This window comes from Caenorhabditis briggsae, assembly GCF_000004555.2.
Source record: "Caenorhabditis briggsae complete genome, chrX, whole genome shotgun sequence".
Taxonomy (NCBI): domain Eukaryota; kingdom Metazoa; phylum Nematoda; class Chromadorea; order Rhabditida; family Rhabditidae; genus Caenorhabditis; species Caenorhabditis briggsae.
The window spans coordinates 1,241,653-1,262,470 of NC_013491.2; the positions used below are offsets into that span (position 1 = coordinate 1,241,653).

Genomic DNA, 20,818 nt, shown 5'->3' on the forward strand with positions numbered 1-20,818 from the left:
CAGATACCGTAAAACCTAATAGAAGGGCCCCCACACAGGAAAGTTTGAGCGCAATTATCTCAATTCCTGTCAAAGATATAAAAAAGTTGTCAACTGATGAATTGTTTATCATAATTTGTCAGTTAACATATAATTCATATCTTGCATAGGGGGCAAAAAATTAGCTGAATCTTGACAGTGGGGGATGCCCTTCTATTACAGGTCTTACGGTAGTTTTTTTTAAATTTCCCACGTTTTCTAGACAAATGTCTAGACTGTCTAGACTAATCAAATCTTAACATCTAGTGGTAATGTCACAATTATTCCCCAGATGTTTGTGCTCGATCGAACGCCTTTCCCTCGTTTCTCCTCGTCTCTGTTCTCTAAGGAGGCCCCGCCTCCTTTGCACACCACCGTCCTCTTCTCCCCTTCCCCCAACAGTATGTCTGTCTCCATTCTGCTTTCCTTCCGAACCAATGTTCCTTCTTTTCTTGGTGATGTCAGCAGACACCAAAAATTTTGTGGTACGCGCTCACATGTGACTGCATGCTGGGATCGGTTTCGCAAGAACAGCTGCTGTCTTTCGTGTCCTACCGCCCTAACATATCGATCGACATAACCGGCCTGAAATCTTCGTATTCAGATTAGGCTATTCTAAAAATCTTTCTAATACTGGGTCTCCTCTCTCCTCATCTTTTTTTTCTGAGCTCTATCTTTTATTCTCTCCAATTTCCCATTCCCACACGTTCCTCTCTCCAATCTCTTCTTTATTTTTCATTGACACGGCATCAGTCCGAGGCCACAATAAGAGGTGTCTCTGTCTAATGTGTCTCCTATCGATTTTTCTGTGTTTCCCTCTCAACAACACTCTCTGCGCATAGTTCGTAAAAGAGAGTGTAGTTGAGGAAGATGGCGAGAAGAGTAGGTGACCCCTAGTAGAGACATCGCAATTTCGGAGCTCACCATAGAAAAAAAGAAAGCGGAGAAAACATATAAAAGAAGAAACGCAGAATGCTGAACGTTTGGGGTGGAGTTCTGAGTGGGCGAGTTCTTCCATACCACGTCGGATCTGAGTGTTTTGATTCATCCAAATAATAGAAGACGTCATCAGCAAATTAAGCTTTTTTGGGACAAAAATTGAATCTTCTGGAAGTCATAATTTGGTATTGTGAGAGCTTTAGGTGCACTGAAAATAAATAAAATCGAAAATGATTCAATTCGCTTGTTGTCTAGTCATCTTTTTCTCAATTCTGACCGTTTTTTTTTTCATTTTCCTTGATAATTTCATATTTTCAATTTTTCAGATAACCAAGCAAAACCAATTAGCAGATACACAGGATACGGATTGGGGGATAATGAAGCTTCGGAGACGTGAAAGCGTAAGTTGTCAGATTATTAAAATCATCGACAGAAGAGAAGGATGATCTGCAATCATCTGAAAACTGTGAAACGTAATAAGGAATCTAAATTGAATTATTTCAGTCGGCAATAAGCTCATCGTCTGCAAGGCCCCCGCCTCGTCGAAGTGGTAGACTTCAAGCAAGCGCTATCGAAAGTGCTTCTTCTGAACCTGATTCTACTACCGAACCTTCCGATACTCCCGAACCTTCGGATAGTCGCGAACTGTCCGAGACGCCCGGACCTTCTGAGACTCTTGAAACTGCAGATCCGCCCGAACTGGCCGATGCTTCCGAATATGGCGATTCTACCGAACGTGGCGATTCATCCGAGCGTGGCGATTCATCCGAACGTGATGGTTCTGCCGAATCTGAAAATGATCCAGAAGAGAACACTGGTTAGTTTCCAAAAATTAAGACATTAGTAATCTCAAACAGCATTAGAGTTAGGAACAACATTCTTAACCAAAAAAATAGAGAAGAACTTAGAACCATGACGGAAGACCACTTGAACTTACTCTTGATCCTTTCCCATTTTTTCATTTAAAAAATAGTTTATATTGAGGTATTCGTATACAACATACGAACAATTGGAAATTAGTTCTAACTGTAGCTGAAAATACAAAAAATATAGCAAAGTCTGCAAAATCTCAATGTTAATTTTTCAGGTACAAGAACATTTGAATCCATTATACGCGAACGTACTCGAGGAATTACTGATCGCGACAAATATTTCGAGGTGGTGAAGGATTTCTGTTACGAACGATTAGTCACTGGGCTTCAAGCTATGGTTGGCACTCAATGCGTACCACGGCCAGACGGTACTATCTTTCATCCTCTGACCGATCATCAAGTCAGACAAATGACCGAAAAGAGCATCACCAATCCTCCACCAAGACCATTAGTATTATTGGACGAGGCCGAAGTTGTTGGATTGAGATATGCTGAGGATAAGAAAAAAATTCGTGTTCAAAAACTACCAGATCAGTATCCAGAACCAAGAGCCATGCCTGAACCATCGCCGCTACGAGAAGAGTCACAACTCAGCACAGAATGGCTAAGTGAGGGATCAGAAATCTACTATGACGAATATGAGGACGAAGACGTTGTCCTGATGCCTCCGCCGAGTAACATTCCGTGTTCAAGTCAACAAGCGGAGGCCTTTTATCAAAAAGTGGAACCTGATATGGATTCCGTCTTCGAAGAAGTGATAAGAAAATCAAAAGAATCATCAATCTCAAGCCCGTCGAATGGTAATGTTGTAACCAGTTCAATGATGTCGAGTGGAGATTCTGGAACGAGTTCAATAGGCTCAATCATGCGAAGCCAAAATGTTGAAGCAAGTGCAATAAGCTCAATCCTGCCAAGCCAATACGTTGGAACAAGTGCAATGGGCTCAAGCTTGTCGAGTGGCAATGCAGCAGCAAGTTCAATGACGGTCCACCAATCTCTAGCGGAAATCGGGGAACCTCGACCGACTTACGTCCGACAGAAAGACAAAGATGACGACCCAGTAGTCACTGCCAAAATTCAAAACATTTTGTTAAAGGCCACTGGTGAAATGCAGAATGAAGAAAGGAAGAAGAACGAAGCATCTCAAGATCAGGGAAGAAGAAATAGTCGAAAGAAAAGTAAACCAGTGAAATACGAAGGCAATTCGACTTTTGACTTTTCTTCATCTCCACCACCACACAGTGTCGCGCCGGGATCTGGCGTTGCTCCGAATGCTTCCTGGTTTGTTGATGGACCAGATGCTCATGCTCGCTTTGATTCACCTATCACTGATGTTAAGACTGAAGACGACGATAATGGCTCTCCAATGCCTCCACTGTTGGAACGATTCGACAAAGATGATATCTCTGGCTCTTCTTCGCCTTGCAATGTGCCTTTCCTCTCAGCCGCTGCAACAATGATTAATGGTAATCAAATGTGGAATGATAATCAAGTTGCTCACAATGCTGCTCATGCTCCAATGCAAATTGCTCAAATTATGATTCCGTCTGGTGAAGCTGTTTCCAATGATGTTCCACTCCGCGTTACATTTGTTAAAAATTATCGTCCAACTCATAATTCTTCAGCTGCGCTGAAACAGCCAGAAGGTGCCGGACAGAACATGCAAGGCTTCAATAATGGAAGATCTATCAATGCTCCAACTACACCGATGCAAACTAAGTCTGAAGCTGCCAAATCTATCTGTCAAGGATCAAGAAATGTCTCTATCACTTCTGCGCCGAATGATATTGATGATTTTGAATCAGTCCAGAGAAATACTGACAACGCTATTTCTAGCGATGCTGCTTCCACGTCATCTGCTACTTCGAAAACAGTTGCTTCTCCTCTCTGGAAGAAACCTCAACTGCCACAAAAACCCAACAAACGGACAAGGAAAAAAGCTGCCGCCGCTGCTCGAGCTGCCGCAGCTGCCGCAGCTGCAGAACGAAGGAAAGCTGCCAAGCGAAGGCCAATCCCACTTGAGCTCGTGATTCGTCCGATAGCAGAGGAATCCGATTCTGACGGTTCACATTCTCCTGTTCCAATTATTCCACTCCCTCCCAAGTAAGTCATTTCGAAACTCGAAATTTTTCTACGCTCATTCGTATACAATTTTTAAATTGACATTATTTTGTCGTGAAAAGTTGGCACATAATTCGGAGGATACAACCATTCGGGGATACAAAATGTTACAAATTTATTTAGGGCTGAAAAATCAACAATTGGAGAGTAGAAAACTCTGACTTTTCAGGTGTTCTGTACCCGCAACTTGAGATTTTGTAGTCCTAATTTGTTGTACCCTCCAAATTGTTTGCCTGAAAAGCTGAGCATCTGAACTGTGAACCTAAAACTGACAACTATAGGAACTTTATACTAAACTTACTTTTCCTTTAATTGAAGTCATCCTCTCTATCACGTTTTTGTCAGTTTTATTTTCTCTCAGCAACAACATAAAAATCTTGAGTCAATACAATTTACCGAGTTTCAGACCTCCCACTGATCCACGGGCCTGGGCGGCCATTGACGACTTCCGCAAGAAACTAAACAATGACGTCGTCCCCGACGAAGACGTGACTTTACTGGCACTATTGAAATTGACGCGTGAACCAGATGAAATAGATCAGACTGAAGAGACACAATCACGTGGCGAGGAAGAGTTTGCAACTCAGAAAGAGTCATCTTCACCAAACGAGCTGCCAGCTGATCAACATGAATCTCCACAACCGGTTCTTGAAAAAGAAGTTCCACATATTGCGCAACAAGGATCGTCACCAGTGCCAAGTGAGGAAGATGTTCCTCCCACACTTGAAAAACAACTCCCAACAGTTGAGAGAGAAGATTCATCAGAAACTTTGCCAGCTGCCGCTCCACTTGAAGAAGCAAAAAGAAATCAAACATCTCAACAGAAGCCAATGTCGTTCAATTTTGATGCACCAGTGGATATGACACCGCAAAAAATTTTCCATTTTGCTGCGCCAGTAGATCTCTTCCAAAACATAGTTTTCAAAGACGCTCCAAAGAGATGCCTGAAAAAAGTGGCATCTAAAAAAGCATTTAGAGTGCAGCCGGTAACAGAAGTTTCGACTAGTGTCACTCTAACACGCGAACCTCAAAATGAAAACGTCGTCGTTTATGTTTCTGCTAAAAAGGAGGCTTCAGAATCTCAAGTTCTTGAAGAAGATTCTACTGATCAACATGAGAATTCTGCTGTAGCACAAGAAGAATCTCCATTTGCAAGACTCTCCTCCACTCACGAAATTTGTACTGCTTTTGTTCAAGAGTCAACATCAGAGGAAATTGCTGTTAGATGCTGTCTATCAAGAGAACTGTCAGTTGAGCAACACGGAGCGTCGTTTCTGCAAGAAGAAGGGAATCAACAGGAACAAGATGGAGAAGCAGAAATTCCAGTATCTGTCCACCTCGATCCAGAAGATGAAAATCCACCGCAACTTGAATTGCAACACAATGCCTGTGACGACAAACAGGCACAAGAAGAATCTACACTGGTGCAAATGATTGAAGAATTGGTCCCTCAAAAAGAGCCTATTCCTGCAGAAGTTGGAGAAAATTTAATTCCAGCTAGGGAGATTACTCCAGTCCAAGAAGCAGCACAATCTTCTACGAAACCACCAGAAGTGTCAGTTGAAATTCGAGCGCCATTGTCAACTCACGAAGCTACTTGTGACGCTACACTGCCAATAGAAGAGGATACACAGGTGCAAATGATTGAAGTTTTCGTTCCTTCAAGAGAGCCTACTACTGCCGATGTTCAAGAAGATTTAAACTCAGCTAGGGAGGCTACTCCATTGGTCCAGGACGGAGCACAATCTTCTACTGAACCACAAGAAGTGCCAGGTGGCTGTCTATCAAGAGAACCGTCAGTTGAGCAACACGGGGCGTCACCACTGCTAGAAGAGGAACACCATCAGCAACAAGATCCAGAAAATGATCCTGAAGATGAAAATCCACCAAAACTTGAATTGCAACACGATGGCTGTGACGACGAACCGGCACAAGAGGAGGCAACACTCGTGCAAATGATTGAAGAATTGGTCCCTCACAGAGAACCTACTCCTGCAGAAGTTCAAGAAAGTTCGATTCCAGCTAGACAAGCTACTCCAGCAATCCCAGAAGAAGCGCAGTGTTTTGCTGAACCAGAAGAAGTGCCAGTAGAAGCTCAAGCACCACTTCCAACTCATGAAGCTACTCCACCAACTCAGGCAGATCTTAAGAAAACCATTCAAGAGAGCACCACACCGTCAGATCTTCTGGATGCTATAGCACTAGCTGTCACACCACAAGCTCGTTTTCCATCACCAAAGCCAATGGCAGTGCCATCCTTAACGCAGTCAAACAGGTCGATAGAAAGATTGTCGGAGACCAATGACTCTCACAGTTCATCACAGAGCAGTAGCAAGAAAAAGCCGAAGGTGAGATTTTTCAAAAGCTACAGAAAAAAAATCAAGGGTAATGAATCGTTTTTTTAGGAAAACAAACTCTAGTGGAAGTAGATCATATTAATATACGATTGAACGAAAATACTCTTCGTGACGAGTTTCATGATTTTTTGATAATTAAAAAAAAAGGTTTCAATTTTTTGTTTGACTTCAGTAACATATTCAATTAGTGATTTCAGACAGTGTGACTGTAAAGTGAAAACAATAATTTTTGAACAGCTCTTCCTGAGTTTCTCAAATTTTTTACTAAGTCTCAATTTCAGGCTCGCAATAGTGAACTGGACAACTTGTTGAAAATGGATTTCGGACCAAAAGAGGGTGGCAGTCTTGAAGACTGTGCATTCAATTCTGGAACTCGTCGTAGCCCGAGAGGCGTATCTGTCCCGGCCATTTCTCGCTGCCTTTCAAGAGGACTGGTAGTTGAGCCACACCGAGCGTCGACACAACAAGAAGCAGACAATGAACAGCTACAAGAAATTAAAATAGAAGTAGATGAAGGCATTCCAAACGTTGCACACATTGATCCAGAGGAGCAAATTCACGAAATCTGTGCTTCTCCTGGTCAAATTTCACCAACAGAGGAAGTTTCGCAACAACTCCAACACCAGCATCACAGTGTTGCTGGAGAATTTCTATCAAGAGAATCGTCAGTTGAGCAACACGGAACGTCGACACTTCTAGAAGAAGGGAACCAACAGCAACAAGAAGAAGAAGAAGTTCCAGCCCGTGTGCAAGTTGATTCTTCATCAGAAGAGCAAAACCCACCGAAACTTGAATCGGAACAAGCTGCCTGTGACGCCGCACCGCTACCAGAAGAGGCTACACAGGTGCAAATGACCGAAGTTTTTGTCCCACAAAGAGAGCCTACTCCTGTCGAAGTTCAACACGATTCGATTCCAGCTTGGGAAGCTACTCCAGTTGTCCAGGAAGCAGTACCACTACCAACTCAAGAAGCTACTCCACAACGACAAGCTGAGCCTCTGGAAACTATTCAAGAAAGCGCTCTGTTGTCACATATTGTGGTTGACAGAGCATTGACACCACAACCACGATTGGACCAAATGGACACTCGACAACCAGTATCATCCCCACCACCACCACCAAGACAGTCAAGTTCACTGGATACATCGTCTGAAGTCAATGAGTCTCCCAGTACGTCTCAAAGCAGCAGCAAGAAGAAGCCGAAGGTGAGATTTTTCAAATGGTCATAGAAGAAAGTTAGGGATAGTGGGTAATCGATCCACTGACAGGCATTTCCAGTAGGCCACAGGATCGAAATTCAAATTTTTCTCCAAAAATATCAAAATTTCCAAAATTTTTAGTGAGTTTGAGCATAGTTTTAGAAATTTCGTAGGTTCCCAATTGTGTAGAAGGTCCATGACACCATAGACATGAAGCACTCAGTAATCCATGACTACATACTTTAAGCCACAAAGTCTCAATTTCAGGTCCGCTCTCGTGAACTGGAAAGGTTGCTCAAAATGGATTTCGGACCAAAAGAGGGTGGTAACCTGGAAGATTGTGGATACACTGCTGGAACCCGTTGCCTATCAAGAGGAAGGTCAATTGAGCAACGCAGGGCGTCATCATTGCGAGACCCAGACTATCAACGGATACAAGAAATAAAAATAGAAGAAGAAGACGACGAGGTACCAGCTGCTGCTCCCCAAGTTGATGCTTCACCAGAAGAGCAAAATCCACGACAACTTGATTCGGAACAATCTACATCTGATGCCACACAAACACGAGATGAATCTACGCCGGTGCAAATGGTTGAAAATTTGGTCCCGCTATTGGAGCCAGAAGTGGTGGTTCGAGCTGAGGAGCCGACTCCAGTTGTCCAAGAAACAAGAGAAACTCCTGCAGTGTCAAAAGAAGCGTCTGAAGATATTCAAGCGCCAATATCAACTTACGAAGAAACTCCTCCACTACAGGAAGAGCTCGAGGAAACCACTCAACAGAGCACTCCACAGTCACGTCTCGTAGTCACACCAAGCAGAGCGGTCACGTCACAGTCACAATTTGTAACACCAGATCCAATAGAAGCAGGATCCACTCGAGCATCTAGGCACAACAGATCAATGGGTAGATCGTCAGAAAGGACTGAATCTCCCAACGCATCTAAAAACAGAGTGAAGAGAAATCCAAAGGTGAGATTTATTGAAAAGATATCGAAAAAAGGTTTCAAGGTTTTATTTAGCTCCAGCAGTAGCTCTTACTTGTGATTTTGAGACAGTGTGACTGTAAAATGAAAAAAAAATGTTCGAACAGTTCCTCCTGAGTTTCTCAAATTTTTACTGAGTCTCAATTTCAGGCTCGCAATAGTGAACTCGATAACTTGCTGAAAATGGATTTTGGACCTAAAGAGGGTGGCAATCTTGAGGATTGTGGATACAGAGCTGGAAGGCGTTGCCAATCAAGAGGGCTGTCAGTTGAGCAACGCAGGGCATTGTCGCTCCGAGAACAGGACAATCATCAACAACTAGAAGTAAAAGAGGAAGGAGAAGAAGCAGAAGAAGAGGTTGCTGTCCCTGCTCAAGATGCATCAATAGAAGAAGAACCGGCAACAGCAGGAGAAGGTACACCGGAACCTATGACCTCCCCAAGGCAGTTAAACAGATCGATGGATACTCCATCAGAGATGAATGACTCTTCGAATACGCCTGAAAGCAGTAACAAGAGGAAGCCAAAGGTGAGATTTTGTGAAATGATACAGAAAAAAAGTTAGGGATGGTGGTGTAATCAATCGATTTTTTTTCGAGGAAAACACTCAACATTAAGCAGATCATATTAATCTATGATTGAACCAATACACTATTTCCGATGAGTTTCATAACTATTTTGACTATTTTGTAATACTTTTTAAAGTCTCTAAGTTTTTTTTGGCTTCAGCAGCACAAAGAATTGTGAAATTTAGTAATATTTTTTGATCTTAAAAATTTTCACAAATTTCAAATTTCAGGCTCGCGGACGGGAACTAGATAGTTTGCTCAAAATGGATTTTGGACCAAAGGAAGGTGGCAACCTCGAGGATTGCGGCTACAATTCCGGGACTCGTCGTAGCCTAAGAGGCAAATCTATCGCAACTACGCCAACACCAGTGCCAACTTCACTAAGACGAGGAAGGTCTGCGAAACCAAAGGTTGAAGAAGTATCGTCAGAAAGTGAAGAAAACGATGATGAGGACGAGGACGAAGATGATGAGTTTGAGATCCCTGATAACCATACACCTTCCACCAGTACTAGAATGTCGACACGGAAGCGGTCGGCAAGTCGAGGAGTCATACAATCTGCGAAATTTCAAAAAACTGGCACATCAAGTAGTACACCGAAACGTGACAGAAAAACTCCTGCTAGACAGAAAAGTTCTCCAGCGCCTGGTCCAACAACACGCTCGCAAAGATTACGATCTGAAAAAAAGTCTCTGACACCAGCTCCAAGACGCCAATCGGAAAGATTGGCTTCTCAAAGTTCTCCAGCACCGGGTCCAACTCGACGATCGCAAAGAATAAGCTCTCACAGGAATTCTCCATATACTGGGCCATCTACCAGTACTCGGAGAAAGACTCTTCAAAGAGATTCTTCAAGTCCTGCTTTATCATCTACGACTCGGATGACAAGAAGTTCCCTTCGTAGAGCCGATTCTCAAGCAAGTGGGAAGTCATTTGCAACTCCGATAGCAACTAGATCACAACGCAGAGGTAGAAGACAATCTCCAAGTACGGCGCCGTCATCTTCGACTAGAATGGCAACGAGATTGAGTCTCAGAAACAGAGAAGATTCTCAAGCAAGTGACGCATCATTCTCGAATTCACAAGCAGCTACATCTCAAAGAAATTCGCCATCTCCTGGACCATCAACTTCAACTCGGCGAGCACCCAGCTCGATTCCTCAAAATAATTCTCGAAGAGAAAATTCTCACGACGCCTTCCCCAATTCTCCACCAGCTCCACCAACAGCTGTCACGGCGACAGTTCCTGCCACAGCGGCTCTACCGGCTGATGCTCCAAATTCCGCCACTTCTCCAGTACCTCCAATTGGCCCAGAAGCTCCACCAGAGCTTGAAATGCCAGAACTTTTTCAAGCAGCACAACAAGCGCCAATCGAGTTTGATGACGCTCCACCAATTCTCACACCTGCCGGTAGTCCTGGTCCAGCACCCCCACCATTGTCACCACCACCAGTTATTGTTCTTGACGATGAACCACAGCAACCGGCAGTTCAAAATAACCGTAATGTCAACGTGGCTGGCCGAGGAGGTGTTCGTCAAATAGCGAATGTTTTCCCAATTCAACCAAGAGTCGCGCCAACACCAAGACAAATATTACCACGTCCTGAAGTATACCGAAGAGGAGGAGTTGTCCAACAGCACCCGCGAGTCGTGCAACGCTACCGTCCCATGTATAATGTGCAAAACCAGCACCCCCAACCGATTGCTCCAAGAAATCTCATTCGACCACAACAACAACCACAAAATCATCAACGACAATATGTTCGAAATGGGGTCTCATGGCAGCAACTCCGAGCGGGACTTCCGGATATGTCTTTACGTGAATACCTTGGAGCAATGGGCGACTTCAATCAGGCGGGCCTGCCGGTACCAACACCTTTCCTCGAAATTCAACAACGGATGGAGGAAACTGTCCACCACCGATTGGCACGGCAGGAACGGAGACAAGAAGAAGGTAAAAATGCTCAGTCAGTTTGAGAGAATGTAGCAAAATTGAGTAGTGTTGATTTTTGGAAGGAATTCTTCTTTGTAGTGCCTATTTCAAATTCTTCCTAACTGAAAGGACTGCACATATATTCATATCTTTTGTTGTCAGACAATTCATGTATTTTCAGACGACTGTCTTATGAGAGAAGCACGTGTTCAATTAGAGAGGAGAGGAAACGGTGCCACCCCAGAGCGTGCCCAACGAAGACAAGCTGGTTCATCACAACCGTCCGCTCCACCAGCTTCTGCGGCTCCAGCAGCGACCCCGGGAACTTCCGCTCCTCAGACTGCGTCAGCTCAGGCCACAGTATCTCCACAAGCGCGTTCAGAACAACCGACTCCGCAAGCTTCTCCAGCCGTCAACCCAGCTGCTCAACCCGAACCAGTCGAAGAAGCTCAGCCTGTTGTACCAGCTGTACCTGCTCCAGCACAACTCGTGGACAGAGCCCGAGCTCGAGCTATCCGACGAGCCAACCGACCAGAAATGCCACAATTGATTTTGTTCCCTACAGGGCCAAACGTAAGACAAAAGATATGCAGCTATAAAAAACAATTTTATATTTTCCAGACCGAACAAAATCGCGCACATGCACTCCCCTTGAACTACACCACATGGACTGTTAGTTTTTAAGAAGTATTTTAACTAGGTTGACCAAACATTGATATCTCTCAAAGGAACTTAGATAATTAGGTTTAAATTGCACTTATAGGTTGAGTAGGCTAATGTTAGAACACATACGATATAACAAAAGGATCTAACGATTTCAGATTTTTCCAAATCTTAAAATTCTAATTATCCGATTGTTCAACATGTCTAAATTTAATCTGAAAATCTGAAATTCCGTGATTCTGAAATTCTGAGATTCTGAGTATCTGAGATTCTGAGTTTGTGAGATTCTGAGATTCTTTTTATGAGATTCTGAGATTTTTTTTTTTGAACTGAGAGAGTTGAGCTTAAACTTGACAGTGTGGGAAGGGACCTTCCATCACAGGTTTTAAGGTAACTTTATTGGAATAATAACTAAGCATACTGTAGCTTCATTATTTCATTTTTGTAACTTTATACTCAATTCTCTATAATTTCAGCCACAAATGGTGTGCGAGTGGATTCGTGCGGTCGACGCCTCTGAACTGGGCGAGTCATTTGCTGGAAAGGTCCTTGAAAGGAACTACGACGGATATTTGATCGGAGAGCTGGTCACAAGACCCGATGAGATGCAAAGAGAGTTTGAAATGAATATCACTCAGTTTGCTCGGTTCCGTTACAACGCGGCAGAAGTAGTGAACCGATTCAACAAAATGAATCATGAACTCGCGATGGAGGAGTTTGAAGATCGACTTCGGGAATGGGAAATTCAGCACCCAGATCTTGTTTAATGACTTGCTGTTATATTTATTCTTGCTGGCTCTTTTTTTATTATTTTACCATTTTCATTGTTTTTTTTTGTTCTGCTTTATTTTTTTCTCATACTATGCGTTCTCTAATGCTTTTTGGTTTAATTATCAATAAATTCTTGTTTCTTTTACGAAATGTTTTTGGACTGTCGTCGTTTTTTTAGGTGATTGCTTAAAATCGGAAGCAGCAATCAAAAAACTTGCCGAATATAGCTAGCAAAGGTTTTTGAAGATTAACTCTAAGAAATAAACAAATAATCTGAATCGAAGGTAAGGTACTTCATTCAATCATGGAAACCTAAATGTTCTTGTCTTTGCTAAAGGTATCCTCCCATCTGTTTCTCTCTCATCGTGTCAGACCTCCGTGTTCTTCTCACCCGTTAGTTTTAGTGCATTCTGTCCACGTCATTATCTGATCAGCCTTTTTGCACCTGCTTTCTGCCCTCACTTCCACATAATCCTCTCTCAGCATGCCACACCAACCCCTCGCTCGCATAATGAGCAGTTGGTAGCAGATGTGTCTTCCGATACAAAATATCTCGCAATATTTTTTTTTCTGTAAGTTTCAAGTTCATAATGATGTTACTTGTATTTTTTTGAATAGGTTTTTTTTTTGTTAGCCGCGGATTTCGAATGACGTATTTGCATTCTGAGCACCGACTAAATCATTCAATATTTGAAAATTCAAAACTGCATAAAGGTTTTCATATTTCTCTAGATCTTTTTTTTTCATATAAACGTTATCACATTTCGAAAGTTAGAAAATATTGCATCTGCTCGAAATAGCCGTTGAAAAACGGGAAAATGATTGCTTCCAGGCTCTCTGCATCCAAACCAACGATGCTCCTCTTTACTCACTTTGTCATCGTAGCATGTCTATCAGCTACCACCACCGGCGTCCTCGAGTGTATGGTTGGAATCCAACGCGAATATGTAGCAATGGAGTACGGTTTTGATTACTGTATCACTTCTACCGAATTGACGTCACGACGATCTCTCTACCACGGTGGTGTCGGTAAACCACCGATATCTTATACAGGTTGCTATTCGCATGTGAGTTTTTGAAGATGGTTCTGTTTTGTTACTGTGTGGATTACAGGCAAAGAAAGACGCATCGATTCACTGTATATGCTATACCAATGGTTGCAACTACGACTCGAATCCTAAAAAATTTGTGAATCCTCGAGCACTGTGATTTTCTTTTTCTTTTTTTCTTTGTATGCAGTTACAAAACTCTCCAGTTTTGGGTATTTACTGAACTCTTTCTTTTTTTCCGTAACCCTCCGCAAATGCGCTCCGCTAAACAAGACCCGACCGTTACGTCGGATCATCTTTTACACTATTTTTATGTCTTTTCCCTCTTGTTTATGCGCACTCTTTCTTTTCCGTGTGTAGGCAGAATTGATGAAAACGGAGAACCTTGAAAAACTGAAAAAGAAAACACGAATAATAAGGGAATTGAATATATTTTGTTTGAAAAAAACGTAAATTGACAAGAAGTTAAACACAGAGAATAATTCAAAAATAACAGAAAACAAATTAAACAAGAACGGTTTTCAGATCAGTGTAGGTTTTCGAGAAGATCATAACAATAAAAATTAGAAATAGATTGGCAGAGTTGAGTCGTTCGCATAATTCACAGGTCCCTCTCCAGCACCTCGTCTTGGGTTCTCCGCATAGCATGCCGGCGTCGTCAAGTACGAATGAGAGTAGCGAGATCGCAAGCTTTTTGTGTCATATCTTGGTGGCAGCCCATTCTCTTTCTCGGTCGAAGCTTCCGTAGAAGTTGTTGGCTGCTCCGAAGTGCTAATCTCTTCCGCATGTGAAAGAAAAGAGTCGGTGGAAGATGTCGCTGATATTGGTTTTGCTTGCCACTCACATTCTTCATCAACCTGAAAAAAAAAGCTTGAAGTTACTTTTTTTAACAAAATGAATTACCTTTGCTCTTTTTGCCTTGGGCGGGATGTAACTCTGGTAATCCTTGCTTTCTTTCAGCTTGGCTGCTTTTTCATGATATTCCTCTTTCTCGTCAGAAGATGTATGATGTCGCCAGTAGGTTTTCATTTTTGTCTCGATCTCAATCTTTGAGTACTTCCTTTCAAAGCGATGAATGTTATCTAAGCACCACAGTCGATATCCAGAGACAGACACTTCCTGGAAATTTCGAATTCGTTATTTATCAAATTCATGTAAAAAAGTTACCTTCGCGTCGAAAATAATTTTCGCTGGGAGCCGCGGTTTTGTGAGCAATGGTCCCTCTTCCTTCTTCCACTGTTCTTCCTCATCAAAATAGACCTGTTTCTCTTCAAAAGTAGTGTGATGCCTCCAGAAAGTTTTCATTTTGATTTCAATATCCGACGAATTCAAGTTGGAATATTTTCTGTAGAATTGCTCCTGATGGACCGCGCACCAAAGTCGGAATGCTGATTTTCTTATCTTTTTTGAACTCGAAGCATCAACGTTTCGGAATTTATTCTGATCTTCATAAATGAAATCATCAGTAGAGATGGTCAGAGGGAGGCTGCTTGGTATATGATACATTTGATCTGAAAAAAATTGTTATACATTTAGAAAACGATGAAGATGTGAGCGAGACCAGTAGAGAACAATAATTTTTCAGGAAAATCGATAAGACCAGTCCAAACAACATTTTATTGAGGTTACAAAGACGCAGCAGTTACTTGTCAAACAAAAAAACGCCTAACGAAAAACTAAGAATTTGAAAGCTACAGCGCAACAAAAAGAAGGAATCAATAAAGAGAAAAAGAGAAGAAATACAAAAAAAGAAAACATCGAGAACGACCTGTGCAAAATGAGGACGAGAAGGGCGACGTAGTGTATTAGTTATTGATTTTACCCGGATTCCCGGGGGGAAGAGAACCTGACCACAACGGGAGGACACCGTGGTAATGTGAGTTGTGTGTAGATAACATTCTTCATCATAGAAGGCAATAATAGCAGAGATGGGCAGCGAAAATGAGGAGGCAATGTGTGTGTGTGTGGACCTAGAAGGCGCGTTTCGAAAATACCATTTCAAATAGGTCTTATAGCAAAAAAGAGACAATCCATAAGAAAAAATTGGAAAAAAAAGAAAATCCAATGTTTGCGAAACGTTAAACATTTAAAAATATTCGGATTCGCCTTGAAAAAGAAATTTTTCGATAGTTTTCGAAATTTTTTCTTTATTCTCTCTCTCTTTTCACAGTGTAATGTATGTTTTCCATTGTCCTCTATCTCTCTAGAACATTCACTCTCTCGCTTTGAAAAAATGAGAAGAACCACCCGGCCTCTTCGCTGGTATAACATTTTCTGCCTTATCGCAGCACCAAATATAAAAAGATAGAAGAAGGAATCTAGTAGGTAATATTGAAAAGAAAAAGAAATCAAATAACATACGATGGGCTGTGATCAATTTTTTTCGATTTTAACTGTCACAAACTTACAAAAAATGGACAAAAATCATTAAAATATACTATTCTTCGTCAGTAAGAGTTTTTTCTTATTTTCTCTTTCTCTCTCACCCTTATCCGTTCTCTACTTTTTTTTCTCCTCTCCTCGTTTTTTTTCTCCAGCCAACAAACACTGCACAGCATAAACAAATATGTGGCTGCTTTTCTTTTCGCGCCTTCCCCCCTCTCCTCTTTTCGGTGCCCACTGCATGTTTTGACATACTAGCTGGCGACGTGAACTCAGTGGCCGGATGGTCTAGGGGTATGATTCTCGCTTCGGGTGCGAGAGGTCCCGGGTTCGACTCCCGGTTCGGCCCAAACTTTTTTTTCATTGATAGACTATGAAACAGATCTGAGATTCATTGTTCTACAAGAAAAAGAAGAAGAGTTTAGTGAGCAGTTGGTTTATATTGGAATCAGGAAGAATGTTGTCTGAGGAAGAATAAGAATTTAGAAAAGAAGATCTAGAGCTGTGTTCATTCAGAGAATCATTTGAGAAATCTTTGTGGAAATTATCAAGTTGATCAGTTGGAAACATCTTTTGTCGATTTTTTTTGAGATCCTAGATACATAAATACGAATGAAGAAACAGGAAACTCTTTCAAAAATTAGTATGATGAGCTGAAAATAGTTACAAAATTTAACTGGGAAAATCGTAAACTTTGACAGATAGGAATAAAACTAATTATTTTTGAAGTAATCCACATCTTGGAAAAAGAAGAGGAGACTTTCCATTTTCTCTTTTTTGGTGAAGACCTGAAAGCTATAGTTAATGTTCATTTCTCGATTGTTCGTTTACCTGGTATCCCAACATGTCCAAAAATAGAATTATCGAGCAGCAGAGACAGCAGAAAGTCCATGCGTGAACCAAGAAAATAGTGATGCAAGAAAGATGAACAATGTATTCAGAGAAATGATCATCATTGTAAATGTGTCCACTGATTAGTTCGGCAAGGACCGGTGCACTGAATTGAATTGTGAAGCAAATCAACACTGCGACCTGGTGAATGATAAAAAGAGCTGGTCCAACTGCTTTTTCTTGAATCGAGAAAATACATCCCAATAGATTTGTGGAGAAGAAGAAAGCCAGCTTTGTGAGGTTATTCCAACTCGGTTGTATTTCGAAATTAAGGGACTGCAACATATCAAAAAATCTTTGTTTTGAATTTGAAGAAAAAAGAATGTTTCTTATTCCATTTTCCCAAGCTGAGATTTCTGGGACCCAGTCCGAAGTGACGCACAGATCCCCAAAATGTTTAATTTACAAAGCAAAAACCATGCGTCAATATCCGTAAAGTATTTTTGCGGTTTTTTTGAAAAGAACACATTTCCAAGAAATGATATTTGCAGAAACAACTCGAAAGGGATATCATTTTGGCGGATCTCGACGCGCTAAGAATGATACGAACGCATTGGTTTCCATTGTGCAAATTATGCATTCTGAGAATTTGTACTTTGAACTGCGTTCTGGATCCAAAAAAACCCTGGTTTGGAAACTATGGATATAAATGAAATTGGAAAAACCAACTTTGAATTCTCCATGACCTTGGCTCATATAATAGCGAACCATGAACATCACAACATATACATCGAGTGAAAAGTGTAGCAGCGCATAGATGGTCAGCTGGTTCACTTTTCCTTCGTGACCGGTGAACAGGTGCCGGAAAACGTTCCTGATTCGTTGCCACTGAAACTTATTGGCTTGGTTCAGTAATTTTTTTCTTCCTTTGCAGCAAGTCCCTTCCTTTTTTTTCTGTCTCAAACTTCAAAAAATTTGTTTCTCCAAAAAACCCGAATTATATTTTTTTTTACGAGAAAACGTTTAGCTTTGGGAAGGAGTATTGAAAGAAATTATATATTTTCCAAGTTTTCGAATTATTGGAAATAAAAACTCTATAGACTTACCATAGATTTTTATGATCCTTCTCTTTTTTATTCATCCAATAATGGGGCTATTGCTAGATGTCAATTACCTGAAATTTGAAATGTATAATAAAAAGCTTCGAATACTAATGGATGCCTAGTTTTCAAAAATGTACAAAACACCGAATTTGGAAAAGCATTTTGAGCGGACAGAAGTCAATGTTTGCCACAGCAACGTCAAGGAAAGTTTTATGAGAAGGGTGACGTATCCATAGTGAGTTATGCAACTTTCACTCGGAACTTCGAAAGAAACTACTGAAGAAAATGGGAAAAATTGAAATGTTTGATGTAAGAGATTCGGGAAGATCAGAGTTAGACCAAAATAAATATCAGGGTCTGTTATGATATGAATGTACTGTAGTCATGAACTAATTGGAAATGTTTCGATACAGTGTGTGATGCCAGAAGGAATAGATGTCTCGGAGAGTTGAATGGAAAAATGGGTGGAAGTGAATCATTTAAAAACGTTCAAATCTAAAGGAATGTGTTGAAGACATTAGTAGAAACGACTGGAGTTCTATGCAATTTAGTTCATCCCATTCCTTTTTTTTGTGTCTTCTTCCAAACCACTACTTCTAGAAAATGGAAAACGTTTCGATAGCTTTTAATCTGTGGCCACGTCACTAACGGGACGAAAAGAAGAACCAACATGGAGATTTTGGAAGAGTAACGTCTTCTTTGACTCTAGCTCCACCCCACCTCCCAATAGAAAGGAACGAGTGGGGGATCTTTTGGAAGGAGAAAAACGTAGAAGAACAAAAACATATGTGACATGGCGAAGGAATTGAAAAGCTTGTGGCGTACTGTATGTAGGCAGTATGTGAAATATAAAATTCTTCAAATAGACCCTGTCGAGCCGTGCTATAGTTTCTTTTTGGATCGACTTTCGAAAACTAACTTAGCTATGATATATTAGGTTGGCGGGAAAGTCTTTGTCACTCTGTTTGTTTAATCACTGTTCTCGTATATGGAGGCTGTGTATGATATCGACTCTAGTGAATAACAAGGTGATAAGAACCTTCCATATAAACAAGTCCCCATTTCCTTCCCTGCTCCTCATCTGTAATTGAAACGATATGTTTGTTCCCACTGCTATTCACATCAGACATGTTTTGATTTACCTCTTCCTATCTCACACCACGATGAAGGATTCGGAAACTTTCTTGAAGAATGTGTACAACACACATGCCCCTCACTACAATACTATTCGCAATTGGTTCCATCGTTTCGAAAAAGATGACTTCTCGCTCGATGAAAAGGATCGCTCTGGGAGACCCCGTGAGTTGGATTTGGACAAGCTGAAGCACGCATTGCAATCGGATCCATTTCAATCTAGCCGTGAACTAGCTGTCACATTCGGAGTTCACCATAGCACAGTCCTTGAAGGTTTGAAGTCTCTTGGAATGAGAAAACTTTTTGGTCGATTCATACCTCATCACCTGACTCAAGCCAACCTTGACCGCCGAGTCGACGATTCGATTACTCTTCTCACTCTCCACGCGGGCGATCGATGGCTGGACCGGCTAATAACCGGAGATGAGAAGTGGGTCTTCTACGATAATCACCACAGGAAATCCCAGTGGGTTGGAGAAGGAGAGAGCCCACAGGATGTCCCCAAACCCGGCCTTCATCCGAAAAAAGTTATGCTCTCTGTGTGGTGGGGAGTGGACGGCCCCATCTACTGGGAACTTCTGCCCGAGGGCAAAACAATAACTGGAGACCTCTACACTACTCAACTACGAAACCTCAAGAAAGCAGTCGACCGTTCGGCCCTGAAAGACAAGAAAGTGTACTATCAACATGATAACGCTCGCCCACATGTTTCGAAACAAGTGAAGCAGGAGCTGATGGGATATGGATGGAATGTTCTCCCTCACCCCCCGTATTCTCCTGATCTTGCTCCTTCCGACTATTGGTTATTTGGCGATATGACACGTGCCTTCGAAGGAAGAAGCTTCAATTCCCGTGGAGCGGTCGAAGCGGCACTCAAACAATACTTTGCCTCACGCCCGGCTGGATTCTACCGCAATGGAATCCATAAATTGAGGGAACGTTGGAGACATGTTGTTGATAATGATGGACAATATAATTAATTATTCGGTTATTTTTTCTTTGAGAAATAAACTATTGAAAAAGTGACAAAGACTTTCCCGCCAACCTAATAACTTGAACAGTACTACAACAGGAGGTTTTTTGAAAAACTGCCTATGAACAGAGTTATAGACGAAACATGCCAAAAAAAAAACAACAATTCTAGAACAATTCGAGAAAAAAACGCAAAAACAAAACTGATAGAGATGGAAGGAAATACTCTGCAGTTAAGGGTCATTCCATTCCTTGTCTCCTGTCCTCTCTTCCGCACCATCACACTACTGTTGAAAAATGAGAAAATTCCAGGCTTCGGGTTTCTGGACCTCACTTGATGAATGTGGAAGAAAAATTCCGAACTGGTTGGAGCAACGTTTTCCCGATATTAACTCCGCCCACTTCACAACCTTTTTAAAAATAGAATTGGGGTATTGAAAAAAGGATAAGTAGGAGGCGCAAAAGATAAATGGGCTCTAAGGGCGTCCAGAGAACCATATGATAAACTAGATAAGTCTAAAGTTGAGAAAAAGTTCAGAAGACAGAGTTTTTACCGCTACGAGGTCCATGATGCTTGCATGACTACAGATAAATCACAAAAGAACAGAGCGAAAACTTACAAGACTTCTTATTAATCTTGAAAGTCACTGACAGCAATAAATCTGAAGTTTGATTTGAACATTCGTACACATGCTTCTAATGAAGTTCGAAAAAGGAATCGTGAGTGATACGTTAATTATTGAACAACGCTGGCAAAACAAACTCTTTTTAATCCCTTTGTATTGTCATCCTTCAAAAAAATTAATGAGTCTACTGTTAAAAGGGGGACTCTGATCAATTTTTTCATTGCATCAAAATGTGTTAAAATTTATCTATTTTCAGAATATTATTGTGAAAAAATTCGAAAAAAATCCGAAATCTCCA

General features: G+C 41.5%; 3 protein-coding genes and 1 non-coding gene across 4 annotated transcripts; 3 read left to right on the top strand and 1 right to left on the bottom strand.

The window, feature by feature from the left end:
• Positions 1-888: 888 nt before the first annotated feature.
• On the top strand, positions 889-12,419 carry CBG16321 (the record flags this gene model as incomplete). Its single annotated transcript, XM_045238787.1, has 12 exons — positions 889-900; positions 1,284-1,358; positions 1,462-1,774; positions 2,045-3,932; positions 4,357-6,298; positions 6,589-7,512; positions 7,774-8,097; positions 8,125-8,475; positions 8,640-9,017; positions 9,288-11,010; positions 11,171-11,562; positions 12,129-12,419. The coding sequence occupies 12 exons, from the start codon at positions 889-891 to the stop codon at positions 12,417-12,419; spliced, it is 8,613 nt and encodes a 2,870-aa protein (XP_045095875.1).
• Positions 12,420-13,241: 822 nt separating this feature from the next.
• Positions 13,242-13,632, top strand: CBG27405 (the record flags this gene model as incomplete). The annotated part of the gene is made up of 2 exons (XM_045238788.1): positions 13,242-13,490; positions 13,537-13,632. 2 exons carry the CDS (start codon positions 13,242-13,244, stop codon positions 13,630-13,632), a joined length of 345 nt encoding a protein of 114 aa, XP_045099772.1.
• A 403-nt stretch (positions 13,633-14,035) lies between these two features.
• On the bottom strand, positions 14,036-14,978 carry CBG16319 (the record flags this gene model as incomplete). The annotated part of the gene is made up of 3 exons (XM_002643546.2): positions 14,036-14,329; positions 14,376-14,591; positions 14,640-14,978. The coding sequence occupies 3 exons, from the start codon at positions 14,976-14,978 to the stop codon at positions 14,036-14,038; spliced, it is 849 nt and encodes a 282-aa protein (XP_002643592.2).
• Positions 14,979-16,131: 1,153 nt separating this feature from the next.
• On the top strand, positions 16,132-16,203 carry CBG28560. The gene has a single exon. It is a non-coding gene (tRNA).
• The last annotated feature ends 4,615 nt before the right edge of the window (positions 16,204-20,818 follow it).